The 11,120-nt window shown below is 31.4% G+C and overlaps 1 protein-coding gene across 1 annotated transcript in view; it reads left to right on the top strand.

Annotated features, from left to right (window-relative positions):
* The first annotated feature begins 2,562 nt into the window (after positions 1-2,562).
* LOC124535385 (rootletin) overlaps positions 2,563-11,120 on the top strand; it is a 76,587-nt gene continuing 68,029 nt past the window's right edge. The window contains exon 1 of the mRNA XM_047111594.1: positions 2,563-3,255. Within this exon, the coding sequence (XP_046967550.1) occupies positions 2,563-3,255 (693 nt within the window). The remainder of the gene's footprint in view (positions 3,256-11,120) is intronic.

Genomic DNA, 11,120 nt, shown 5'->3' with positions numbered 1-11,120 from the left:
ATAACTCATTATATCATTACTGTGTGTGTGTATATTTGATCCAAGGTATATTATAACAAGAAAAACTAATAAAATTTGAAATAAGAACAGTACCCCTAAAGTTATAATTTAGTTTGGTAAATATTTATTTAAATAGTAATAACGCATAATATTTTATTTATTACAATATTAAACGGATTGTAAAAATGATACATAGTGAATTAGAAATATAAGTAGCAGTAAGCGTAGGCAGGTTGACTAGGCTTGCTACGCCGTAGCTCAACTTTCATTTGCACATTTAAATGGATGATTTTAAATATGTTAGCATTTTGATTTTGTTACGGAAACCATAATTGTATTTATATTCATATTTTCATATTTATAGATATCATTTGAAAAATAATGAAATGAAAATGAAAGTAATTATCATTATCAGTGTACATATATTTATATTTATTATTGTATTGCATTTGTATATTAAATAAAATGACATAAACTTTTAATATCATTTTACAAAATTATAAGTTTTTTTTTGTATTATAATTTCATCAAATTAATTAATTCATACATTCTCTTAATGATAGATGGCTTTGTTGGAGATCTTTTGGATAGGTACCATCCACTCTTCTAGAATCTAATATTCTACCGCCAAACAGCCGTACTCAATATTATTGAGTTCCGGTTTGAAGGGTGAGTAAGCCAGTGTAACTAAATAGTTTTCAATATTGGTAGTACAATGGTGAATATTTCTTACAGCGCTATCTATGGGCGATAGTGACCCCTTACCATCAGATGGTGTATTTGATTTGATATTTGTTCACCTACCTATATCATAAAAAATACAAAAAATTTCCACCGTATTAATTATACGAATAAACAAAGTGTGATTATATGTTGAATGTATTAAGTTCAATGTATCCTCGAAGTCTAGACATCTGAGGGCATCTGCGTGTTCTAGCTATAAATCACTGGATATCAGTCAGAAGACCACCTACTAAATGAACACCTACAATTTATATGACAATTACTAAGTAGGTACTTACAAGTAATAAGGACTGGACACTATCTATACATATAATAAAATTGGAAAAAGAGAATTATCAGTTTGTAATATTAAAGTATTTTTTTTACTAAATGCATGTATGTACACGGTACATATACCAAAATAACAAATTTTACAATTTTTGTCTCTCTGTCTCTTCGGGCTATCTTTCGAATAATATTGTAACGGCTGGACCGGATTTGATGGGATTTTCACTGGCAGACAGCTGATGCAAAAAGGACTAACTTAGGCTTCGATTCAATCAAGCACGAAGTCGCGGGCACAGCTAGTTCTCAATAAAACTATCAAAATTCTTAATTAATAAATTAGACAACAAGATGTTGACAATCTTTAGCGAATGGAAACAAAAACGATAGTTGCGTTCAATTGACACATATAATAATCTATACATACATATATATATATATATATATATATATATATATCAATCATAATAACTTCAAATAATTACCAACGTTTTGATATATTCGCTATTTAATTTATAATTAAAATAAAATGTATATAAATAATTTAATTATAGATTATAACGCGTATTACAGATCTTATAATGAGCTTGATTATCTAAATACATTGTCAATTACAAGTATATTAATGAACAACAATGTAGTTTCTCAGTCCTGAAAATTGGACAAATTAATCAAATTTGGCCAGGAGGTCATTATTACGATTTTATTATTTTTATTTTTTTAATTATATAAAAAGAAAAATAATAGTGTTATGTAAGATTATTCAATTATATTTTTTGCTTTTAGTTACTATTTACGTTAGATGCTGATAAGTATCAGACATCGTCTTGAAAAATCTCTTATCATGATTAATTAAGAGAAGAAAGCCCAGATGGCCCAGTGGTTAGAACGCGTGCGTCTTAACCGATGATTTCGGGTTCAAACCCAGGCAAGCACTTAATTTTTGTTTATAATTCATCTCGTGCATAGCGGTGAAGGAAAACACCGTGAACCTGTAACCCGTAGCATGTGACTAATTTCATTGAAATAAGCCACATGTGCATTCCACCAACCCGCATTGGAACAGGGTGGTGGAATATGTTCCAAGCCCTCTCCTTAATAGGAGAGGAGGATATTAGCCCAGCAGTCGGAAATTTACAGGCTGTTAATTTACTTTTTATGATTAATTAAAACAAGGATTATTTTATACAGCAAACTTGATGTCACTGACTTTCAACTATGGAATTTTCTTTGGAGTTAATTAATTGAATCATTTTAATACATAATCAATATGTATTATAACTTATTTTGTATTCTTCACTTACGAACTGAACTAGAACGTATAAGCAAATCTTTTATACCTATTACAAAAGCATTATTGTTTACATATACACAAACGGTATTGAAAAACTTGTCTTTTGTGAAATGTTATTGGAAATTGGGTTACTGACTTGCTGTTTCGCTAAATTACTTATAAGGAACCATTTACGTTTCACACGTCGACAAAATTACACCTACCGAAAAGTATATTGGGAGAAATATCAGTTCATTGGGTTTACAGGTAGTGTAGTGAGAATGTCTGAAAGCTGCAAATTGTTAACTACGCCAAGATCTAGAGAACCCATTGATACAGATGGAGTCATATGCTGGAATATGTTTAGTGAAATCAATAATATTTCGACGAAAACTAAAAACTTAGAAGAACATAAATATAGCGGTACCGTAAACAACGAAACTTTTGAAGCTATAAGTTTAGCCGAACCGAAAACAAAACATAAATCAACAAGCACAGAAAACAATATTACTTATCGTAAAACAAAAACGTCAGAAAGGGTGGAACCTAAGGACGAAGTACTTAGGAAATGGAGGGAGAGAAAGTCGAAGTCTACCTACGAATTGGCAAGGAAAGCCATTATTAATTCGATAAAGGAAAAATTTGGTAACGTCGCACAATCAGGTCCTTGTGCTGATATTGATAAAGTTGGTAATGGGAAAGATATACCGACGATTATCGTAACTAATGCGGATGTCGAAGACACATCAAATTCAAATGTAAATCAGAATGAGGTATGGCAAATAAAAAGAGGTTTTATTTCGGTGGGTTGTAAGAGCGATGTTTGTGGTATGCAGGATGATAGAGTCGGTCACGCGAGCAGACTTCAGATGGGGCCAGGTGGTGCGCTGGCACAGTGGAGGCTCGCTGCTCACGGCAGTAGGGCGGCGGGCGCGGTGGGCGGACTACGCGGGATATCGAAGGAAGAAATGCCGGTAAGTTACTACAACCAGTACATACGGCGGCAATAATTGCTCGACACATCAAGACACAAATACGAATAACCTACGACATGATCCAATCACACATTATTTGTAACCGTACTTTAAAATTTGCAACACACTTTATAAAAAAAAATGAAGTGTTTTTTTTATTATTATCACAATTATTGTGTCTTATTAAAATAGTAATGTATCCAAATTAAGTAAAACACTTTTATAACCATTTCAAATCCCATGGGATTGATCAGATCTTTACCAAAAGTATATCTGGGAACAAAAACTTCATTTGACTTTTCAATTCCTAATATGATTATTATATTATTATTCAACAACCTTATCTTCCGATATACATCATGCTGGGTACCCGTGGCGAAGAAGAGAGAGAGAGAGAGTATATTATGGTAGAGCAGCTTGGCACTTATTGTGTTCTTAGCACACTACGAATATAGGATATATACATTATACTTTGCCCACTTTTATCAATGTATGCATTTGCTAATTTAAAGTCATGTTTTTAAGATTTGATGTAGAGCAACCTACATATAAACTCTACTTTTGATGGCATTTTTTTTAAAACACAATTTAAAATAGTCGGTTATTAAATGGTAAGACACGTGTTTAACAAAATCTCGTGTTTGAAATGCTTCCATTTATGTCGTTTACACTACTGGAAAAATCTGAGCTTGTGCTTATTGACTCTACTTATAAATACATTATTAGATATTTCTTCAAACTCATTCATAAACAGTATTGTTATATTCTTGGCGAACTATTTTCAACACAAGTATGCACTCTTATCGATATTCATTAGGAATAAATTATGCGTACTTTTAAGATTGCATTAAAAATAAAATAGTAATAAATATATTCTATTATCGATATAAAAAGATTAGGTACAATTAATTCACTTTGATGCATTTCGATGTACATTAAGATAATTATAATTAATCAATGTCACGAAAATCTCTAATTACGAAAAAAAGACCTAAAATTATATTCAAAATATAGGTCAAAAATACTTATATTATTTAAATTTAATGTTACAAGTTACGTAATATTGGTTCCATCTAATTATTCGGTATCTAATGAGTTCGACGTATTACGTGTTATACTACGATCGTTTATCCGATTGTATTGAAACTTTGTACAGTTGTTGTTTACAATATCGTGATTGTTTCTAGTGTATGAACTATGATGTACGTAAAATAGTAACGTATCTGATAATTGTTTATATATTTTTTAAGATTCATTGTCACGCATGTTGTTTCAATTTGAAGATTGTTACGAAAACATTAATAGGCGATAGGCATTGTATGACGAACTTAATGATTCTTAAAGAAAATCGTTGTTTAGCTAAAATATAAAGTGAAATTAAAAGGAAAATGATGTATTGGGAGTCAGTCAACGTACTGCTTAAAGAGTCGAGATGGCCCAGTGGTTAGAACGCGTGCATCTTAACCGAAGATTGCGGGTTCAAACCCAGGCAAGCACCGCTGATTCATGTGCTTAATTTGTCTTTATAATTCATCTCGTGCTCAGCGGTGAAGGAAAACATCGTCAGGAAACCTGCACGTGACACATTTCATAGAAATTCTGCCACATGTGAATTCCACCAACCCGCATTGGAACAGCGTGGTGGAATATGTTCCAAAACCTTCTCCTCAAATGGAAAGGAGGCCTTTGGCCCAGCTGTGGGAATTTCCAGGCTGTTTTTGTTGTTGTTGTTGTTGCTGCTTAACGGTTCTATCTAACTTTTGAATTCTCTATAAATAATTGCTTATATTTTTGTTGAGATTCGTTGTAACGTATGTCGTTTTAGTTCAAAGATTGTTACGATAACATTGATAGTTTGTATGATTAACTTAATGATCATTAAAGAAAATTGTTGTTTAACTAATATATAAAGTAAATTGAAAGGAATATATAATAATTTTAATGATGAGATTATAAATTTAGAATTAATTTACAGCTTTACGGTTATTACTAACTTTTGTATAGGACTGGACTATTAAAAATAAATGCAGACAAGTTACGTCTAACGTAGTTTTAGAACAGCGCATTTTTGCTCGTAGAAGCTCTTATCGGTTTACGTGGCAACGTTCGTATTAATTGGACGTTCGTTCTTAGGGGCCTATACGCGCCTACTACGCACTACCAAGAAGAGATTAGGTATAGTACGACACAACTTAGATGTAGCATCGCCAAGTTCAATCAAACCTATTACTGCCGATTTATACAACCAATACAAATAGCTCTATCGCGCCATTCGACGCTATTCGTCGCTAATCGCTATAGATTCTCGCCCCAGTTCAACCCGACGAAGCAAGTGCATGTAAATCGACGTGTCAAATTAACGACTATGTGAGGTCATATAATATTACAAGTTATTACGTTTGTGTAAAGATCATATTCACGTAAGAAATAAATATTGATATGTGACCGGTTGTACGGTATTTGCCGATGCTACATCTATGTTGTCGTACTATACACGCTAAAAAAACGCTAATCTGAAATCAATTTAAGACTACAAAACGTTTTTTTAGTCTAGGCACATATTGCTACGTCATTATATCTTAAGTCAAAGGTTCTAAACAGAAATATTAATAGCCCAAAGTGTTGTCATGTCATTACTTTAATGACGCCTATTTTGTCAACAACGATGTTTGTCATGTCTACGTGACTACGGCGAGATGCATTTTGAGCCAAGTAATATTTACTGTCTTATATATAACGCAAAAGATTCTTTATTAACTTAATAATTAATAACATTGACTGCTTAAATAAGCTAAAACTAGTTACTGTATAAATATTGACCGCGTGCAATGGTGGCAAGAATTCCACGCGGTCAAGATATATACAGTAACTGCTTTTAGTTCATATATCCTTATATGAGTTCTTTTTGACAGATAAACATATTCTGTGGAAAAGTATTCATTTGTAACCATTATATTATCGAGATTAAAACCTTTTTGTATCTAAATATTCAAAACGAGTGCAGTCATGACCTCATTAGTGGTCAATTAAACTATTATTATTTCGTGAGTGACTAACGCTGTTGAATCTATCGGCCCTTAGAGCGTCACTGGAGTTCTTGACTTTGTTTTTAAATATGAGCCATAATTCATGAGTCATACTTTGTACCTTGACTCAGGGTTTATAGGGTGAAGAACGCTCGTATCAATTAAGAGAAAGTCTGGGATTTATATTGACTAATTAGCGTAGCGTAATTTATAATTTGTTCCATTTGCAGTTGTCCTTTGGAGTAATACACCTACTGTTAACTTTCTACCTATAGCATCGGAATTGCGATTGATCTGGGAAATACTGATGTTATTCCATTGGCTATAATTTGTGTAGCAGCTTTTTTCAGTTATATATACCAATTTAAGTTCGCGAAGAATATTGGTGTTCTATATAAAAAAAAAGTTTTTTATGCTATTGGTTGGCGGACGAGCATAAGGGCCACCATTGACCATATGAGTTCACAACCCCCATAGACGATGGCTCTGTAAGAAATATTAACCATTCCTTTCATCTCCAATGCTTCCCCAACCTCAGGAACTAAGATGTTATGTCCCTTGTGCCTGTAGTTACACTGGCTTACTCACTCAAATCGGAACACAACAATACCAAGTAGGTACTGTTGTTTGGTGGTAGAATATCTGATGAAGTATATATTATAAAAGTATCAATTTTTTTTGATGAATATTTCACGGTACATAGTTTAACAAACCTTTGAGCTGTTTTAACAGGTTACACGTGTATTTACACCGTAATGTATCGTAAACGTTATGTCAAATCGTTAAAATATTTCATCATATCGCGAAATGATAGACTTCGCGTTGAGATACATGTGGACTTCGGACCGAGATTGTCTTGCCGGATACATTAATTACTGTTTAACATGTTTGTGTAACGATGATAAGTAAAAAATATATAAAAGTGTCCTTCAACCCCATTTCTCATGTACAAGAAACAAACTTCGCCCCAAATAATATCACACGAACGACATCGTTTCACCTAATTTATAACAAACCATACATACATACAAACCGCAAAAAGTAAGCAATTTTGAAGAGAGAGCTAAAATAAATATCACCATCAAAGTCCAGTCATCGTATAGAAAAAAAAAATTGGAAAGATACAAGAAGAAAGATAGAACAAACCAACTAATTGTTTTGCATAAGAAAATGCTGGTTTTGAATTTGATATAATACATTATATAAATTTCCACCACGTCCATTTATGAGTTACTTCTTCATCAATTAAAAATATAGTGAGATAAAAGTTAAAAAAGGTAATAAGATAAGAAATATTTAAAGAGAACGTCGTCTCATATGTTCTTTTATAGTTGAAAATAGTAATTATCCGTGGCTAAGGCTGGTAGGCGTTTTTGTTGAGCACAATGTTGTGCTAATGTTGATAAATATGACATGAGAACTCAATGGTACCCTGGCTTGAAGTCAAAATGTTCGTGTTTAATTATCATAATATATTTAACCATTCCTTCATTGTAACAAAAATTCTAAAATGGTAACAGATAAAACAAAGTATCATTATATTAAATATACCATAGGTCATGAGCCATTGTCCTAAATTAACAATCTTCGGAATGTTTTTAAATATTTTATTTATCTATCAAATTTAAAACGTCAGTCATAAAGGAGTATTACATATATTCGAAATGAGGTCACTGTCATCTTATCGATTAAACAATGATCGTTCTTCAAATGTAAAGCATATTTTTTTATCTTATAATATGACTTAGAACGTAGAAAAAAAAGTATTTAAGTCAAAGTCACAAAATAAATGTATAACAGTTTTCTTTTTTTTTTTAATTTCGAGATGATTTATCTTGCTCTGCAGGGTAAATGTCTCCTTTTTTAAGGACAACATTTAGAACCTTCTTCGAGAATCAGCTATAAAAACTTACGTAAGTTTCATAGCTTGACCAATTGAAGCGGGTATTTCTTAAACAATAAGAACGTGTAAATAATTGTGTGTATGTAGTTAGCATTTCCCAAATAAACTTCAGCTATAGCAACGGACAGAATAGCTCTATACATCAGTTCTTGCTAAATTTATCATTACTTCCGCGTATTAAACTATAAACAATACGATACATTATTATATGAATACATCAGAGCATCTTATGGCATGTCCATATTCCAGACAATTCAAAAAAGTACATTATATATTTATTAGTTGTTTAGTAAGAGCATAGTTAAACAATGATTTCTCTCTTTCTGCCTGTTCAATCATTAAGCACGTGAATGAAGAAGGCGCAAAATTATATTATTAATCATTTCTTCATCATGTATATGAGTAATGTTTTGAGTTTCTTGACCTATAAAATGTAGTGTTATTGATAACTATTATATTACACGAGTTACTTAATGTCATTCTGTATTCTATTTTTAAGAGTTATAACGGCAAGGCAAAGGCAATAATTATGAAGATCGTTAGAATATGAAATAAAATAATAGTATATTTATATATTTTTTTAAATCAATTTGCTTATACATATTTTACATTTGATTCTCGTTGTTTTTTTTAGTTATAGAGTAATTTGTTTTCTGTTTTTAAACAGTATTTTATTTTACAATTAATTTGAACTAGAAAACAGCAGTTACAATGTGGCTACTGTAAATAGTTCGAAAACTCATAATTATAAATTAGCTTTTGCTAGGTACCACATGAATTATTGAAACGGAAAATTCACATTAATATTTTTGCAAGGATAATAGTTTTAACTAAAATAAATTAAATTATAAATACTGGAGACATTGTTTTTTCTTTTTCTCTTAATCATGTAATTATAGTATTTGAGAAGTGAAGACCTGGTAGAATCCATAATAATATTGTTAAATGCGAAAGTAACTGTGTCGGTCTGTCTCACTAAGCTACTGGACCGATTTAAATCAAAACTGGTACGCAAATAGTCTAGAGCCTGAGAAAGGACACAGGCTACTTTTTTGAAAACAATGTTTCTACCAATCATTAACGTAAAGTATTTTAAGTTAATTAGTAAATATATTCATATTCTACGCGAGCAAAGCCTCGGGTAACAGCTAGTATTATATATTAAAAAGATCATAATAAGTGTTGTACAATAAGACTCGTTTTTCGTTCAAGTTCCATGCAAATACAGATAAAAAGTAACCTTTATTAATAGCATCTTAGCCTATCTGTGTTTCTACGCCGCTGTTGTTTTTCTCACGTTGTAGTTTAATTATGAGAATATACATAATGTCTCTATAAAATAATTCAACTAGTCTAACCTTACACTTGCAGGGTATATTGACACAAAAAACTGCTTCATTGGTGTAGTGGCTGGCTTATATTGCCGAATACTACATTAATAATACAGCCGAATTTCTGTATTCATTTAGTTATTTTATTTATTAGTTAGTTATTTTATTTTTCAAGAAGTTGTCAGTAGCATTCAAAGCTTGGAAATTTTTAGTTCTTATACTCCCTTCTATAGGAAAGCAAGTAAAACGGTTGTTCCTTCTGAATCCGCCCTGAAAAGCGACTTGGAGGACTGCTAGAGATCTACATTAAACGCTACTTCATATAACAATATTGTACATATATTGTATGTATGCAAGTAACTAAAAATTTGATATTTGTTGTAAACACCGCCATAGACATAGACAATAACAATGTCACTTTTACAAATAGACAGTCGATGGCCCATCGATCTAAGTGAGGTCATTAAGGTTAGCTTAGCTAGCTAGCAATATATATTCAATCAGGAACAAAACAGTACTAAGCTGTGCAGTAATGTTGTTAATGATAAGTAATACCTACTCGGGCACAAAGTGATATCCCAAATGATTAGCAAGTTAATTTCTAATTACTTTCTAGAGAATCAGTTACAAGAAAACATTACGTAAATTATTTAGGAAGCGAATAGCTTTTCAATAAAATACCAACGCAGCGCACAAACATGTAAACAATTTATGAAAGAAACCGTGTCTCGTTTATTTACCCACTAACACTGTAACTACATACTTGGTAAACAAGCGTAATCTTCAAAACACAAGATAACGCTTAGTATAAATTATAATTGATGTGTAATTATAGATGCCGCAAATTAGTTCAATTTGTCTATCCGGACACGATACTGTACCACGGTCTTGCCGCGTGATTTATTTGCGTATTGTTTTCATTGATTTTCACAAAAATTAAAAAAAAAAAGTTAACCCCAACTGTCACATTTATTTTTTATCTGTTGTGTATTTCGAATATATATATTATGCATCTGTACATAATATGCCGAATATGATGTAAGATCGTAAACTGTTGATAAATTGAGAACGCAATTTTATCAAATCGTATAATTAATTATAATTACGTAAATACGTGAATGTAACGGGTACATTTAAATTTATTTATTACGTCTCCTATTATTCGGCTGCTTTTACAAGTTTTTTAATTTTAAGTTAACAGTGCCAATTTAAAAAAATGAACGAATATCCTAATTTATTCATTCAATCATAAAATATTAGTGATCTGTGAATTTCTCACACAGAATCTCTTGTGAGCTATTGAGCTTACAAATATATTATGTACATAATGACATTGACTATTACATAATCTTATATGGAATATTTTGTAAATATCCGATGGAAATTTAATTAACTACGCACTATTATTAATCGATTAAGAATGTTGTAATTAAATAAATATTGAATCATTTAGGGACGCTCTTATGACATTACATCTATTTGTCGAAATGAGTAGAATACAATCAAGTAAACTTTACAATAGAGTATTTTTGAATCATCAATATTTTAGCCATCCAAGATTAAACGGAACAAACAAGCATAGTTGCTCTTTTGAAATACCCAGTC

This window comes from Vanessa cardui, chromosome 14 (genome assembly GCF_905220365.1).
Source record: "Vanessa cardui chromosome 14, ilVanCard2.1, whole genome shotgun sequence".
Classification (NCBI taxonomy): Eukaryota; Metazoa; Arthropoda; class Insecta; order Lepidoptera; family Nymphalidae; genus Vanessa; species Vanessa cardui.
This window is presented reverse-complemented; position numbering and strand designations above follow the sequence as displayed.